The 16,765-nt window shown below is 42.8% G+C and overlaps 2 protein-coding genes across 2 annotated transcripts in view; one reads left to right on the top strand and one right to left on the bottom strand.

Annotated features, from left to right (window-relative positions):
- Window positions 1-3,465, top strand: part of st14 (ST14 transmembrane serine protease matriptase) — a 46,003-nt gene extending 42,538 nt beyond the window's left edge. The window contains exon 19 of the mRNA XM_063016611.1: window positions 3,049-3,465. Coding sequence (XP_062872681.1) covers window positions 3,049-3,210 — 162 coding nt within the window. The 3' untranslated portion in view covers window positions 3,211-3,465. The remainder of the gene's footprint in view (window positions 1-3,048) is intronic.
- Window positions 3,466-11,776: 8,311 nt separating this feature from the next.
- Window positions 11,777-16,765, bottom strand: part of kirrel3l (kirre like nephrin family adhesion molecule 3, like) — a 63,333-nt gene continuing 58,344 nt past the window's right edge. The window contains exons 13-15 of the mRNA XM_063016303.1: window positions 16,415-16,524; window positions 15,366-15,455; window positions 11,777-13,567 (exon numbers count right to left, since the gene is read on the bottom strand). Of these exons, the coding sequence (XP_062872373.1) occupies window positions 13,088-13,567; window positions 15,366-15,455; window positions 16,415-16,524 (680 nt within the window). The 3' untranslated portion in view covers window positions 11,777-13,087. The remainder of the gene's footprint in view (window positions 13,568-15,365; window positions 15,456-16,414; window positions 16,525-16,765) is intronic.

The following is a 16,765-nucleotide window of genomic DNA, read 5'->3' on the forward strand; positions in this document are numbered from 1 at the left end:
TATAAAATGTACGAACAGTTTAAGATTTACTGGCACTTTTATGTCAAAAAACACAATAATTGTGGCAAACAGTCCCTAATTGTTGGAAAAACCCAATAATTATTTGGGTTTGTGGAATAGGGCAAACATCAACATTTTGTGAATAAAAACGTCCAAAACGGTTCCAGTTGTAGACTGGTAGAACAGTTCTGGATCACTGGAACAGCACAAAAACCTCCAGAAGATAAAGCACCAGAACCAGGTTGCACCAGGTTGTTGGAGAAGCCCAGAGGTTTTCCAGATATGAAGACAGAAACTCTGAGCTTATCCAGAAATAAATGGATTTTTAATGTTCACACTGGGAGCTTTTCTTGCCAAAATCGTTCTGAACATCGTTGTGATGTTGCAGTGTGTCCAGAATGATTCCAGATCAGGCGTCACCCACCGATCTCAGAGGTGCTAACTGAATGGCGCAGTGCTAAAACTCGAGCTCTCGAGTTCGAATCTCAGCTCTGCTGTCTGGGAAGGACAGCGACTGAACAGGGTCCCTCGTCGCTGGTCGACCTCGGATATATGAGACAGTTCCTGGCAGGTGAAAAGAAGCGATTGTCGGCTGCGCTTGTGTTGAAGGGGGCGCTTGAAAGCCTCGGTCCACCTCGACCAGCAGCGATGATATAAGCTCCAGTTGGACACGACTGGATTGAATGGAAAAGCGGGAACAGCAGTGAACAGCTGATTTTTTTTATATTAATTTCTAGCTTTTGCATTTTGCATTTATGGCTGTTTTGTTTTTTTGCTCTTTTTGTTGTTCCAACTCAGATCAAGTTTATTTGCCAGGGAAAAAAAGAACCGTCCTGAAATGAACCGTAACTGGCACCTCGTGGGTGGAAAAAGCCTCTGAGAGGTGACATTTACGGACGGACGTTGTTTTGCTTGCTGACCTTTTAGCCGAACAGCTAATCGTATCAGTTGTGTTTCTTGTAAAGCCCATGAGTGTAAACACGACCAGACGTCTGTTGTACGTCGTATTAAACTCACGTCACCCGGCGGGATGATCGTGATCTCTAAATCCACCAGATTTCCATCATTTCCACTCGCTTCTCTGACTAGCTTTTACTGTATTGTCACTCCTCGTCTGCTTCTTTAGCTTCTGCGTCTCTGACAGGTTCTGTCGTTTTCCCTCCGTCTCTCTCTCTCTCTGCCGGTCTCTCTGTCGGTCTCTCTCTCTCTCTCTGTCGGTCTGTAATTCACCCTCGTTCATCCCCTCGTTTCAGTTTCCAGGCTGAAGGAGCTTTTATTGCCTGCGTTGTTTACACTGCAGTATTGGCAAAGTAATTAAGAATGAAATTGTATTACGCTAAAACAAATCATTGCCGTGTAATGGTGCAGAAATGAAATGGGACAATAAATAAGGCGGCTAAATTAGAAGTACGATGTGATGGATGACAAGTGATTGGAATGATAATAATTAAATTTTCTGTCTCTGCCTCGCTCACCCGCCTCCCTGCCTCATCGGCTCGCTCTTTTTCTGTCATTTTGTGTTGATATCTTATTTTCTAGTCATTTTTCCTGTAATTTTCCTTCATCTTTCTCATGTTTTGCCCCGATGCTTTTTCTCATCACTTTTTTTATTAATTATTTTGAATATGCTAATGTTCTTTTTTCCTTGTTTAATTCCTATTAGCATATTTTCCATTTTCTGTCCTTTGTTCTTTTTTTGTTTGGCTATAGCATTAAAACCACCTCCTTGTTTCTACACTCACTGTCCATTTTATCAGCTCCACTTACCATATAGAAGCACTTTGTAGTTCTACAATTACTGACTGTAGTCCATCTGTTTCTCTGCATACTTTGTTAACCCCTTTCATGCTGTTCTTCAATGGTCAGGACCCCCACAGGACCACCACAGAGCAGGTATTATTTAGGTGGTGGATCATTCGTGTGTTAGTGTGTGTTGTGCTGGTATGAGTGGCTCAGACACAGCAGCGCTGCTGGAGGTTTTAAATACCGTGTCCACTCACTATCCACTCTATTAGACACTCCTACCTAGTCGGTCCACCTTGTAGATGTAAAGTCAGAGACGATCGCTCATCTATTGCTGCTGTTTGAGTCGGTCATCTTCTAGACCTTCATCAGTGGTCACAGGACGCTGCCCACGGGGCGCTGTTGGCTGGATATTTTTGGTTGGTGGACTATTCTCAGTCCAGCAGTGACAGTAATGTGTTTAAAAACTCCAGCAGCGCTGCTGTGTCTGATCCACTCATACCAGCACAACACACACTAACACACCACCACCATGTCAGTGTCACTGCAGTGCTGAGAATGATCCACCACCTAAATAATACCTGCTCTGTGGTGGTCCTGTGGGGGTCCTGACCATTGAAGAACAGCATGAAAGGGGATAACAAAGTAGAAAAAAAGAAATAGATGGACTACAGTCAGTAATTGTATGTAGAACTACAAAGTGCTTCTATATGGTAAGTGGAGCTGATAAAATGGACAGTGAGTGTAGAAACAAGGAGGTGGTTTTAATGTTATGGCTAATTGGTGTATATATATATTTGTCTATTTGATTGTTTTCTTTTCTGCATCAGCAGCTTCTCCACATCATTTCTTGTCTTGTTTACTTCCCTTTTTGTCTTGTTTTCTTTTCGTTCCCTCTTTCTGTTCATTGTCTCATTCTAAGCCCTTATTTGTATTAACGATTTCTCTTTTCCGATCCACTTCCTCTCACTTTTATTAGCTTCACCTATCTTGCACGTTCGTTGCCGGTTTTATGGCTAAACTGACCATAAAGCTGCACTTTGTTGGTACACGGTCACTGATTGTGGCCTGTCTGTTGCTCTGTACACTTTGTCAGCCTGTTTTTAGCGCTGCGCTGACGTTAACAAGTGCACAGAGCCACAGACAGACTACAGTTAGTAATTATATGATCACAAACTGCATCTGTGTGGAGCTAAGAACAAAGTTGTTTACTCAGTCCCACACTAAGGCGCCCAGTGTAACCAGGCCTATACTGGTCCATTTTGTCCTTATTGGCATCTCTTTCTGTCTGTCTGTGTTTTTCAGGGTGACTCGGGCGGCCCGCTGGTGTGTTTGTCCGAGGCGAATATCTGGTTCCAGGCGGGTATAGTGAGCTGGGGCGAGGGCTGCGCACGGCGGAACAAACCCGGGGTCTACACGCGTGTCACCAAGTTCCGCGAGTGGATATACAAACAATCTGGCGTGTAACAGAAACTGAGATGCCAACCTGTGTGTGTGTGTGTGTGTGTGTGTGTGTGTGTGTGTGTGTGTGTGTGTGTGTGTGTGTGTGTGTGTGTGTGTGTGTGTGTGTGAGTGTGTGTGAGTGTGTGTGTGTGTGTGTGTGTGTGTGTGTGTGTGTGATTCTGGTATTAAGATACATCCTGGTGTAAAGAGGTGTAAAGAGAGTTTTGTACATGTTATGAATTGTAAATCATTTGGCGTTTTATTAACGCCGTTTTATACCAAAGAAATATTTGAAAAGCTTTTAGATGTTTATAAAGTTCTTTTTTATGTGGTTTTGTGTTTTCTGTAAATCATACAGGCACTTTTAAGCACTGGTCACTCAAAAAAAATGGGTAATAATTCAACAATGCATAAAAATATAATAAAATTAAGGACCAAACATGTTTCAGGTTCAGGCACTGAGACCGACGAGTCAAATTTGAATCTTCTGAGTCGTTTCGCGAATTTGAATCATCGGTATTATTGAAAAGAGTCGACTCCTTTGTTTCAGACTGAGAACGCAGAGTCGAATTTGAATCTTCTGAGTCGTTTCGCGAAAATTGATTCACTGGTGTTACTGAGAAGAGTCGACTCCTTCGTTTCAGGCTGAGAATGAAGAGTCGAATTTGAATCTTCTGAGTCGTTTCCTAAAATTGATTCACTGTTGTTACTGAAAAGAGTTGATTATTTCTTTTTTGACCTAGAATGAAAAGTCGAATTTGAATCTTCTAAGTCGGTTCTCGAAATTGATTCACTGTTGTTACTGAAAAGAGTCGATTCCTTTCCAGACTGAGAGCGAAGAGTCGAATTTGAATCATCTCAGTTGTTTCGCATAATTGATACACTGTTGTTACTGAGAAGAGTCGACTCCTTCGTTCCAGACTGAGAATGAAGAGTCGAATTTGAATCTTCTGAGTCGTTTCGCGAAATTGATTCACTGTTGTTACTGAGAAGAGTCGACTCCTTCGTCTCCGAGTCATTTACACACTCGCGTTTACGTGCACATAAAAAAAATAACTACAAGAAATCAGATTGTGATTGAATGCACTATTAATCTGATTATAGGAAACTATTAAGTGATCTGATTTCTTTGTGGGATGATCTATAGTGAAACTTTACTTTTGAGTGAGGTGGAATTTCTACTTTTGTGTGGAACTGAATCTTTTCAGCAAGCTTTCTGTGTTTTATTATAATAACATACATTATTTATAGTCTGAACAGCTCACTAATTTGCATATTAATTATCATTTGATATCAGTAGCTAGTGATGACAGTCTCACACAAGATTTTTTTAATTCATTGTCATTTTAATGCGTTTATCACCAATTTATCCTGGTCAGGGTCGTGCTGGACTTTGTTTCCCTGGAATCTTTGGGCGTAACGGAGCAACACACCCTGGACACCCTCACCTTAGACATAGCCAATCATGTTTGGATGTAGATGCTCGACCTGACGAATTGAACCCTGAATCCCAGCAATAGTGGGCTAGTGTATAATTACCACCGAATCACCAGAGACACCCTTTTTATGTTATTTTATTTTTTATCATTGTTAGATATTGTAGTGCTTCTATAAAGTCTCTTTTAATGTCTCTTCTAATTTTCCATTTTCCCCATTTAGCTCCCTGGTTAGTAATTGATGTGTTAGAAATAAATAATAAATCGTAATATTGGACATTTATGAATCTAATACAGCAGCTAATGTTGTTTAAATGATCAATGATAAGTTAAATCATAATGAGAAACACCACATGAATTCATTTATTACAATATTAGCATATTATTTTTTCCATAAGCATGTTGTTTATCTAAAAAAATTAAACCATAAAATGTACGGTTTTTACCTTATAGTGCGTCCACTTTCAGATCTCTCTGCCATTTAAATGTTTATTTTTTATATATATTTATGGTGAAACCAGTGTGTGCTTTCTTTCTGCTTCAAGCTGCTTGATGGAGGCATCATGCTAAATCACACACATTTATTTTTCTATACAGTTTCTTTTGCTTTACTAAGCACTTTATAAAGCTTTAGTGTTTCCTTACATGTGCACAGTTGCTGAGAATCAATAGCAGATTTCTCATAAACGGTGGACAGAGATCCAGCTATTTTATTCAGATTACCGATAATCAGATTATGAGCTTAATTAAATCGACATGGACTGATTGAATCATCAGTTGACTGACAGAACTTGATCTTATTGATCATTCTTGATTTGTACGCATTAGGATGCGAGTCGAATCTTCGGATGCGGGCGCTGAGCACAAAGAATCGATTTCTAAAAGAGTTTTGCAAAATTTTACAAAATATGGACAGAAAATTGTGATTTAAAAAAATTAAAACCAGGCATATTTTTGGATTTGGCAACCATATAGCATTAAAATAACCAATGACAGGCGCCCAGGTTGCACAGTGGATATTCTGCAAGCACACCAGCGCCAAGATTCTGAACTCCTCGGTTCGAAACTCACTGTTGCCACCGGTAGGCTGGGTGCCATCTAGCGGGCAGTGTCTGCAGCAGACACGTTTCTGCTAGGGCGGGATGACCGGACTATGTGGGGCGTCTTCAAACACTGTGTAAGGACGCTGATTGGCAGATAGAGGCGCCTGTACAGAGTGCATGGGTAAAAAGGGTTCCGCTAAGGGCTGCACGCGGGTTGGAGGAGGCGTGAGCAGTAATATACCCACCTCGACTGCAATCAGGGATCCACCAGCAGCGGAAGACAAACTGACTACAATAAATTGGTCATTTTGACTCTATGTGGCCTGGTGGTGCAGGGGGTAGCGCTGTTGCCTCACAGCAAGAAGGTCCTGGGTTCGATCCCCAGTTGTGTGGAGTTTGCATGTTGCATGTTCTCCCTGTGTCTGCGTGGGTTTCCTCCGGTTTCCTCCCACAGTCCAAAGACGTGCAAGTGAGGTGAATTGGAGACACTAAATTGTCCATGACTGTGTTCGATATAATCTTGTGAACCGATGAATCTTGTGTAATGAGTAACTACCGTTTTTGTCATGAATTTAACCAAAGTGTAAAACATGACGTTAAAATCCTAATAAACAAACAAACAGCTTTGTCCTCAATAAATCAGACCCCCTGAGACCCTGACCAGGATAAAGCAGCAATAAATCAGACAGTGAATGAATTAATATATTATCAATCTGGGACGTCTCTAGTCGAGGACAGGATCCTAGAAAGTCTCGTTCCTGGAAATTCCCGGTCACGCTGTTCCTGACCCTTAAAATGTCGCTGTTTTGTTGCTTCTTTTAAACGTTCAGCACCTGCTTCTCTAAAGGTCTCCGAACACCCCTGATAAAAGAGGTACAGTGGACCAGAATTCATAAATACGAGTCGAGGCTTCGTACTAAAAATCATTTTGACGTTTTTGAATGCGGCCGCGACCTCCTTTTTATTGTCGGGGTCGAAGGTTTCCGCGTAATCTAGAAATTTCAGTCATTTTCTTTCTCCTCACACGTGTGCGCTGTCGGGACTTCGTGCAGACAGGAAAACATCGGCCCGGATGAAAATAGGCCATTTCATGCATCCGTTCACCCGAACAACCCCGGATAACCGAGGCGGCGTGGCAGGCGGTGTTTTCTGCTAAAGTGAAGTGGACTCATCTGCATCTCTGTCTGCATAAAGATCAAAAGTGCTTCGGGTTTCCACATGAGGTGTAAATATTACAGCCTGCATCATTCTTCCGAGCTGTAATTAGCATGCTTATGAGCATCTTGTACATGTCTCAAACTGTTTTATATTTTACAAATGCTACTAGTTGAAGAAACAAGTGTTTATGATGGTTGGTGGATCTATTATAATATGTCGGGACTCTTGGTGCTGTTTTTCAGTGAAATATAAAGTTTATTTGTACATATTGTGTCCGAATGTGAATATTTCTCTGCATAATCAACCCTGTTACTTATTTTGTATGCCAAAACCTTTTAAATGTACCTTTTGAGTCTCAGGTTGCTCATCTGTAAAATCACGTGTATTGTCTAATAAAGAGAATACATAGAATAAAGAAATAAAAGCCTTTTATCAATTTTCTAACATGTAAAAGAAAGGAAAACACGTCAGGGTGGGAATACAACTCGTACAGTCTACTACACATCCACACGTTTTCTTAGTCAGCCCTGTGGTGGCCAATCCACCTGCAGGCATCAGCATAACATGACAGTGACACTGTATACACACTTTTGCACCTGGATTCGGGCAGAATAAACTTTTAAAAAGGTACAGTGTAATAAACATATGGATAATGTGACTTATCCACAACCACCAATAAGAAAATAGGAGGCTATTAATGATTAAGGACCTTACTCAAGGGCCCAATAGTGGCAGCTTGGCCAGGTTGAGGCTTAAAGCGGCAACCTTCTGATTATTAGTCCAGTACTTTAACTGCTACATTATTTATTTGTTGATTACAGATACAGACATACTGTACTTTCTACATGACCAAATAAATAATATATGTATGTCACTTTATGCAATTTATAGGACACTAGGGTCATGTAGAGGTAATAAACGGACATTGTATATATACAACTTTATAACATGAGTACATTTCCACAAAGCTAGAGCTTCACGATGTCCAACAAATACTTTTGTTTCATTCCTCTTAGCAGATTATCATCAGGTACTCACAGTCGTAACGGGCTCTCTACAGGTCTTGCAATCATAAATCCATCATAAATCTTTGAAGGGCTTTAGGTCAGAAGTTTGGCTGATCCAGGCCAGATCCATGCTGTCTGAAGCAACTTGATAAACACTGAAACATGGTCTGAGTTTGAACACATTTTCATCATTTTGATAAATTTATACTAAAAGCAAACCAAAGGGGGCGGCACAGTGGCTTGGTGGGTAGCACCACAGCAAGAAGGTACTGGGTTCGATCCCCAGGCAGGGCGGTCAGAGTCCTTTCTGTGTGGAGTTTGCATGTTCTCCCCGTGTCTGAGTGGGTTTCCTCCGGGAGCTCCGGTTTCCTCCCACAGTCCAAAAACATGCAGTCAGGTTAATTAGAGACACTGAATTGCCCTAATGGGTGTGTGTATGTGTGTGCGCCCTGCGATGGACCCCATTCAGGGTGTTACTGTGTGCCTTGTGCCCATTGCCTATGATGACCCTGATTGGATAAGCAGTTAAGAAAGTGAGTGAGTGAACATCAGGGTTCGAATCCCAGGCTGGGATTACAAATACTAAATCATGCAATTGTGGGAATGTATATCAAAACTTTCGCATACTGCTGTATAAAACAGGTACAAAGTCTGGACGAGTCTGGTTACCGTAGAAGGAAAAGTTGGTGCTTCTTGATTAATAGCGTTAACATCTCCACCGCTGACCTGCTGTTTATGAGGGTAAAATATGGCACCTATAATCACTGCAGCAGATAAATATTTATGTTCCGCCTCCGCATCTGCCTCTGCCCTTCGGTTACGTTCATCCTCGCACAGTGAGGAACCCGGAATTCAATTCCATACGTTTTTATTATCGTATTGCAATATTTCTAATGCAAATATTCATTTCATACAGTATGTGCACATAGTGTCTGATTCTGTACATACAAATATGAGCATGTGTGAGGTGTGATAAGCAAATTGTTGGGAGGATTTAATATTCAGACACTGTCGTCTCACAGCGAGAAGACCCAGGGTCCTTTCTGTTTAGTTTGCATGTTCTCCCCGTGTCCGGTTACCTCCAACAGTCCAATAGCATGCAGTCACGTTTACTTAGTGTGTGTGTGTCTGTCCTGTGATGGACTGGCGACCTGTCTGGGGTGTTTCCTGTCTTTCATACAATGAATAAGACCCACCGTGACACTGACCAGGATAAAGTGATGGTAAAACAGACAAAGAATGAGTAAATAAACATCACAAATTCATAACATTAGTACTTCAATCGATTGATTGTTACCCACAGTCATTAGCAGTTGTAGCCTAGTGGTGAAGGTACTGGTCGCTGGTTTAGAACCCACCACTGCCAAATTGTCACTGTTGGGCCCTTGAGCAAGGTCCTTAACCCTCAATTGCTCAGACTGTACACTGTCACACTACGGTAAGTCGCTTTGAATTAAGGTCTCCGCTAAATACTTCAAATGTAAATGTAACATCAGGGTTTGAATCCCAGGCTGGGCTCACAAATACAGAAGGCGCAGTAGGTGTTACGTGAACCTATTCATTGTGGGAACGTATATCAGTGCACCCACAGTTCTGGAGTGTTGGGTCGGGGGGCATTTGGGGTAAAAACTGTGCCAAATCAAACATGCGGACGAATGAGCTGTGGCGCCCCCTAGCGAAGCACCAGAAAGAAATCATTATATAGATGCACGGCATTACAAGCCTCACAGCAAGAAGGTCCTGGGTTTGATTCCCAGGCGGGGCGGTCCGTGTCCTTTCTGTGTGGTTTGCATTTTTTATAGGACCAGGTGCACCTTATGGTGCAAATTGGGTGCAGTTGTGGCCTAGCGATAAAGGTACTAAACTAGTAACTGCCAGGTTGCCACTGTTGGGCCCTTAAGCAAGGCCCTTAAGCTTAAAATTGCTTGGACTGTATACTGTCGCTTTGGATAAGAGCGTCCGCTAAGTGCCAAAAATGTAAACACAAACGCTTATTACTAATGCCACCCTATATACATATATATAAAATGGAAGTTTTGATGTGCAGTAGCTCTTTAACCAGACAAGACAAACTATTACAGTTTGTATTAAAAGCACTTCAGGATGAATCACGTCTCTTTTGGAGTCAAAGAGTACTAATAATGTAATAATGTACTGCTAAGGGTTTCCGTTATTTTGTCCACCCCCTGTATTAAGATATTATGCAAGCGCTGGGTGCCGTGTCTGGGAATTGGCTCAGTTAAAGCAGTTCAGAATGAAATGTGGCCCGGAATAATTTTTAGTCGCTGAATGCTGACGACGGCTTTGTGTCAATCCCGGCAGAGCTCAGAGTTATAGGATCAATTAAATCTCACAGCGGTGAAGCGTGGGGTGGGATGGGGTGGATGTGGGGTGGAATGAATTAGGATTCTGGACTCCACTGCCTGTAGAAATATTTTAATGCAATTTTACAGAAATGTACAGGCAGCTAGTTGGTTGTTGGGTTGGGACTTTTATATTAGAACTTACTGTTCACTAAAACTAGATTCAAAGAATCATTTTGGTGAGGTCAGTAATTTGTATTCGGTTAGCAATAGAAACAGACGGTGGTTTGGAGGGTTTGCAGTAGGTGCCAGTTCTAAGCACTTTTGTTTGTGTTTTTAATGAACTGCACAACCAGTGCACACGTTTACTTCACCATAACAATTTTTTCTGATGCAACCCTCCTATTAATCCGGGCTTGGGACCAGCACTCATGCTCCTTCTGTATTCGTGAGCTCAGACCGGGATTTGAACCCCCTCCCGCACCGCCTTCTCCAGCAGCCTGGCTTTTACCATTACGCCACTTTGTATATAAAAAAATCATCAATAATTCTTCAATGGAAAGTTTAGGAACCACATGTAACCCTTACAACACGCAAAATCTCACAACATGAACTTAAGCTGTTAGTAATAATAAATGGAGAAAAACCAGCAGTCACTGGACAAGTTACCGGACGACCTGAAAGCAGTGGGAACAACAAGTACACAAGCAAAGCAGTCAAATGAGAACTATGGTCAGAATTTCTGACAACAGATCAGCTTGTGTTTGGAAAAACAGCCTAGTCAGTGTGATGTGTGTGATGTATTTTGTAAGAATTGACCTCTCTGTTATACCGTAGTTGTGGTAATGCACTGAATGCTGGGATATGTTGTTCGCTTTTCTCATCAGTGGTTGTGAACTGTGGAAAACGCTAGTAAACATGTACCTGTTGTGCTAACGGTACATCTCAGTCTCTTTCTGATTATTTATCGTATATCCAGTACTAACGGACGTACTGCCGATATAACAATGTGCACAGGTCAGTGCGCTCTTAGTGCTGGTTCCAAGCCCGGATAGAAATAAGAGGGTTAAGTCAGGAAGGGTATCCGGCATAAAAACTGTGCCAAGTCTGGTATGAGGACCAGATCCAACGTAAAGAAGTGATTTTACTATATTTAGGGTTAAAATAGATAAAAAAAAAATTAATCATTCAGTGACCACTGATGAAAATCTAGAAGATGACCAACTCAAACAGGACATCTACAAGGTGGACTAACTAGGTAGGAGTGTCTAATAGAGTGGACAGTGAGTGGACACGGTATTTAAAAACTCCATGTGTCTGACACAATCATACCAGCACAACACACACTAACACACCACCGCCATGTCAGTGTCACTGCAGTGCTGAGAATCATCCACCACCTAAATAATACCTGCTCTGTGGGGGTCCTGACCATTGAAGAACAGGGTGAAAGCAGGCTAAAAAGTATGTAGAGAAACAGATGGACTCCAGTCAGTAATTGTAGAACTACAAAGTGCTTCTATATGGTAAGTGGAGCTGATAAAATTGACTGTTTACAGCCAAGAGAGCTTTTAAGTGTCAAAACAAACCCAAATACGTGACAGAACTCACTCCAGGAGCAGCTCGGTTTATTTGAAATGGTTTTATTTAAATATAAATATGTGTACAAAGTTACAAGCAACAATAGCTCATCATTTTAGCCATTAAAATTTAATACATTATATTAAAAAATTATAAAGAAAAAAATGATGAAACTTAAAAATACGGGGGAAATTAAAAATAAAAGAAATAAAATCAACTCATATATTTATATGCATTCATAATAAAAATGTACTTACAGGTGAGCAGCGTACACACTGTACATTAAGGCTTATATAAAGTATAAAAAAATAAGGACAAGCAATGTGTTTATTACCAAATTGTTCACTTTGTGAATTTTTATTTCTCTTTTTTCCCCCCAACGGAGGCGAATAAATCAGGCTCGGAAAAAAAAATGGCAGTACGAGAAACCCGGGCGTCAAAACCGCCCCGATCGGGACAAAATAGGTGCAGGGTGAAGAAGTAACGTCTCACGAATGGAATGGACGGTGAAAGAAATGCTGGAAACGTTCACATAGACACGTCATCTGCATGCAACAGACAGGAGGACGGTGCGGGGTCACCCCGGATTTTTACACTGGCTCGTCGTCGGCGGGAGCGTCGTAGGTTCGTTTGTCCGTGTTGTTTTTTATTTTCTGTAAACATTGATTGTGTGGTTGAAGTCTGTGAGCAGGAACGGCTCAGCGCTCTCTATAGTAAAATCACAGTAGATGCTGCTGTGTTTGCACTTTCCGATTGCCATCGACCACCGACAAAGCGGTGGTTTGATTTGCACTTGTACTTGCACTGTATCCAAAATGCCATCCATGCCATATATTTCGGCTACAGTGCCAACAAAATAAAAAACACACAGAGAGAGAGAGAGAGAGACATCTTTATTGTCTAGTTCGCTTCGTCTTCTTTTCTTCATGTCTGCACCGGAAGTGCAACCCTCATAACCTGTATTCTTTTTTTCCTGGCGGGTAACGAGTCCTTTTCTTTAGAAATACTCTGTCGTAGGAGCAAACATACTGCAAAAAGTAGAAAAAGAAACCACCAGTTCTTAAAGTCTGTTCATTCATAGTTGGAATTTCTTTGTCAGGCAAGAGACACAAAAATGTGCTTACAATTCCTTCAGCATGCCATAACGTATGATTTTTTTTCTCCATATTTTCATGATTGTGGTCCAGCATAAGGTCAAATTGTCTTCATTAAAACGAGTTAGTCCGCTTTACGGGTCAGGCCTAGCATTCTCACGTTCACCGAGTTCAGCTAGCAGACACGATTAAATTAGCTTGAACGATTTCGAATGTCGGGTAACCCGGAAGGACCGGGTTCCTCCTACAGGGAACGTAAACGTAAAGCCCTTTCCCGCGTCACACGTGAGTCTGCATTCGCTGCTGCGACGGCCTTCCGTAGTCGGACTGCTGCGACGACGCGTAGGAGAAGCGGGACGACCCGGAGACCTTGCTGGCCTGATCCGTTTGCTCGAAGGTGTCCACCTTGTCGAACGAGGGAGGTTTCACGTAGCTGGTGAACGCGCGTCCGTAGTTGTTGGGCATGTACAGCGGGTCCTGGGGGTACATGGTCGGAGTCAGCTGCTGTTGGGATTGTGGCTGTTGCTGCTGTTGCGGTGGCTGCTCGTAGGTGGTGCGAGCCGCCGGCGTTGTGGCGTAGCGGTTGGAGAAGTCGTACACCCGGGGCTGGGTGGAGCTCTGGCTGTACAGGGGGCCGGGGGAGGGCAGCTGGCACGGCGTGTAGACGGGCCGTGAGGTCGGGACGAACTCGGAGAAGTTGGTTCGGGCGACGTGGCGGTCGTCATGTCCGCGGACGTTGTAGTAGCCGTTCGTGGGGTCCTAGGTGCAGAAAAAAAATACTTAATTAATTATTACTTAATTAATTATTATTTTTTGCTGATGGCATTAAAACGTTGGTGTGACACTGAGAAAAGTGCATATTCTCAATAAATATAGAGTTTAGAACCCTCATATTTTGCAGTATTTTACAATTCTTAATAATGCTTATTACAAACCTAATGATTTATTTTAGATTTTATTTCTGGCATCATTTATAATCGCTAGAATTTTCATGGAATCACAACTTTAATAACAAATGTAGAAAATGTTAAAAATTCGGCTAATTTGTCTTGCAATTCCACCATCAACCACCAGATGTCACTATTTACACGGTGCCTCAGTGGCGCTGCATGTCTCTCTCACAGTTCGTTCAACTACAAACATAAAACTGTAATTTGTCCCATAAAAGCAATAAAAAACACCATGTGAAGGTTTTAAGCCATTTAGAACAAAGCCGACATCCTGTTTTGGGATATATACTGTATATATTTAAACACAAGATGATATTTCCAGTACACAGATTCTTCTCAATCAAAGCTAGATGCTAATGGGCTAATAGTATCAACAGGACTGTGCAGATCAGTGATTAGCCTTATTACAGGTGTTTAAGCGGCGTAGTGGACTAATACACTAACTAGCCCACGACTGAGAGACCAGATTTGAGTCTCAGCGGTGGCTCTTGAGGCACGACTGTCTGGCATACAGCGGCCAGTGGCTAGCAGGGGTGTCCTGCAAGTAACAAGGGTTCCCACAGTGTGTACAGGGAATTTGACAGATTGATAAATGAGTAAATGCATCCAAAAATACAGGCTGTATATATTTCTATGCATTTTTTTTCAATGTTCATGTGTGTTTATCTTCTAATACTGAGTAAGTAAAGCGAACACGAGTGAGATCTGAGTTTTCCGTTCACTCTCGTCCAAGTGAAAACCCCTCGAGTGAATTTGTTAGATCCTACAGCAATAAAAGATCGTCTGGTGTTAGATCCGGCGGCACGGTGGGTAGCAGGGCAGTCCGGGTTCGGAGTTTGCATGTTCTCCCTGTGCCTGCGTGGGTTTCCTCCGGGAGCTCCGGTTTCCTCCCACAGTCCAAAAACATGCAGTCAGGTAAGCTGGACTGAATTGCCCTATAGGTGAATGATTGTGTGTATGTGTGTGTGTGTGTGCCCTGCGATGGACTGGCGCCCCATCCAAGGTGTTACTGTGCACCTTGCGCCCATTGAAAAGCTGGGATATGCTCCAGCACCCCCCGCGACCCTGATTGGATAAGCAGTTAGGAAAGTGAGTGAGTGTTTCTGTAAGTGGGTAGCACTGTCGCCTCACAGCAGTAAGAACCTGGGTTAGATTTTTGATCCTTTCTGTGTGGGGTTTGCATGTTCTCCCTGTGTGGGTTTCCTCCGGGTGCTCCGGTTTTCTCACACAAGTCCAAAAACATGCAGTCAGGCCAAGTGGACCTACTAAATTGCGCAAAGTGTGTGTATGTGTGTGTGTGCTCTGTGCTCTTTCGCCCAATGAATCAGACCCACTGCAACCCTGACCAGGATAAAGCATTGATAAAAAGACAATGACTGACTGAATGATTCTATATTCCGTATCGAACCCTTGTGTTGCAGCCCAGATTTCTTGATGTTTTTGAACCTTCGTGAATAAATTTACATCCTATTGACATCGTTTCGCTCGCGTTCAGACGCCGATGAGCTTCAGCATCGTCTTCCCCTTCAATCTTCTGGATTTTAGCTCTAATTAGTGAGCAGCTTTGCTAATTAATGCATCACTTTGGACACAAAAGAAATGAATACCTTGATGTCTGATCGCTCGTCGTCTTCCTCCTCCAGCAGATCACTGTGCTCGGTGCGTGACGTCCCCGGAGACTCGCTGCTGTTAGGAGCCTGATGGGTAATCAAACACACACACACATTGCTTTGTTACACACTGTTGCTTCTGCGCTGCAAATCACACACACACACACACACACACACACACACACACTGCTGCATGCTGACCGCTACCAGGCTGAGCTCTTACAGTGAGGCTCTTACAGCTTTGGCTGAGTGTCAACATTTACATCTAAGCAATTGAGGATTAAGAGCCTTGCTCAAGGGCCCAACAGTGGTCCCAGGCAATTTAGCCAACAACCTGGCAGTGGTGGGGCTTGAACCAGCAACCTTTTGCTTACTAGTCTAGTACTTTAACCACTAGGCTATTGGTTTGCCCTACAGAGCATAAAACAGATAAGGTTTATGCTCTTGTAGGGGCAGGTGTAGCCCAGCGGTTAAGGTACTGGACTAGTAATCAAAAGGTTGCTGGTTCAAGCCCCACCACTGCCAGGTTGCTGCTGCTGGGCCCTTGAGCAAGGCCCTTGACCCGCAATTGCTCAGACTGTATTCTGTCACTCTACTGTAAGTCGCTTTGGATAAAAGCATCTGCTAAATGCCGAAAATGTAAATGTGATTGTATTTATATACACTGTTTGAACGAAAGTATTGGGACACGCCTGGACAGCTCATTCCAAAACCTTCGTGTCTTATTTAAGTTCAATTTTAAATGCATTTCCCCCCAATCTTATTTTTATTTCCACCCCTTCTACTGCCGTGATTTACACACGCTGACCGCTTCTTTTCGCCTGCACGAGGCGAGTTCATACGGAGAGCCGTATCGCGCACGGAGATCCCCATCTTCCCCGTCTCTGTGCAGTGCCATCGATCGGCCAGCAGGGGTCGTAGCCGCAGCACTTATGAGGAATCCCTACAGTTTACGTGCAGTCACCCCGAGATTCAACCTTACAACCTCGAAGGTGTCAGCACTGATGCACTGACGTCACAGGTTCACAGGTTTTAGAGACACTCACCATGGGCTCCTTCACGTCCTCCTCGTCATCGTTTCCGCGGGCTGCGTTGTGGTCGCTGTGAACAATCTGCACGCGGATGTCGCTCTTGGACAGGCGGGTTCCCTTTTTAACTACAATCAGAAGAAAACGGACTGTTTAAAATCTATTTATTTATTCATTTTCCTCTTTTTTTATCCAGACTGGTGGTGTTTATCTGGAGCTTTGCACCCTTATAGAACGCAATATCGTGTACGGAGAGCCACGCACTGCTGTCTGTGATCGTAACTACAGATCGTGTTTCTGTGTAGGAAAAATCCTTCCTGCTTTTTCTTGGTTAAGCTGGTTAAGGTGCTGATTTTGGAGATGGGGCTT

The sequence above is a fragment of the Trichomycterus rosablanca genome, chromosome 20 (genome assembly GCF_030014385.1).
Source record: "Trichomycterus rosablanca isolate fTriRos1 chromosome 20, fTriRos1.hap1, whole genome shotgun sequence".
NCBI classification, from domain to species: Eukaryota; Metazoa; Chordata; class Actinopteri; order Siluriformes; family Trichomycteridae; genus Trichomycterus; species Trichomycterus rosablanca.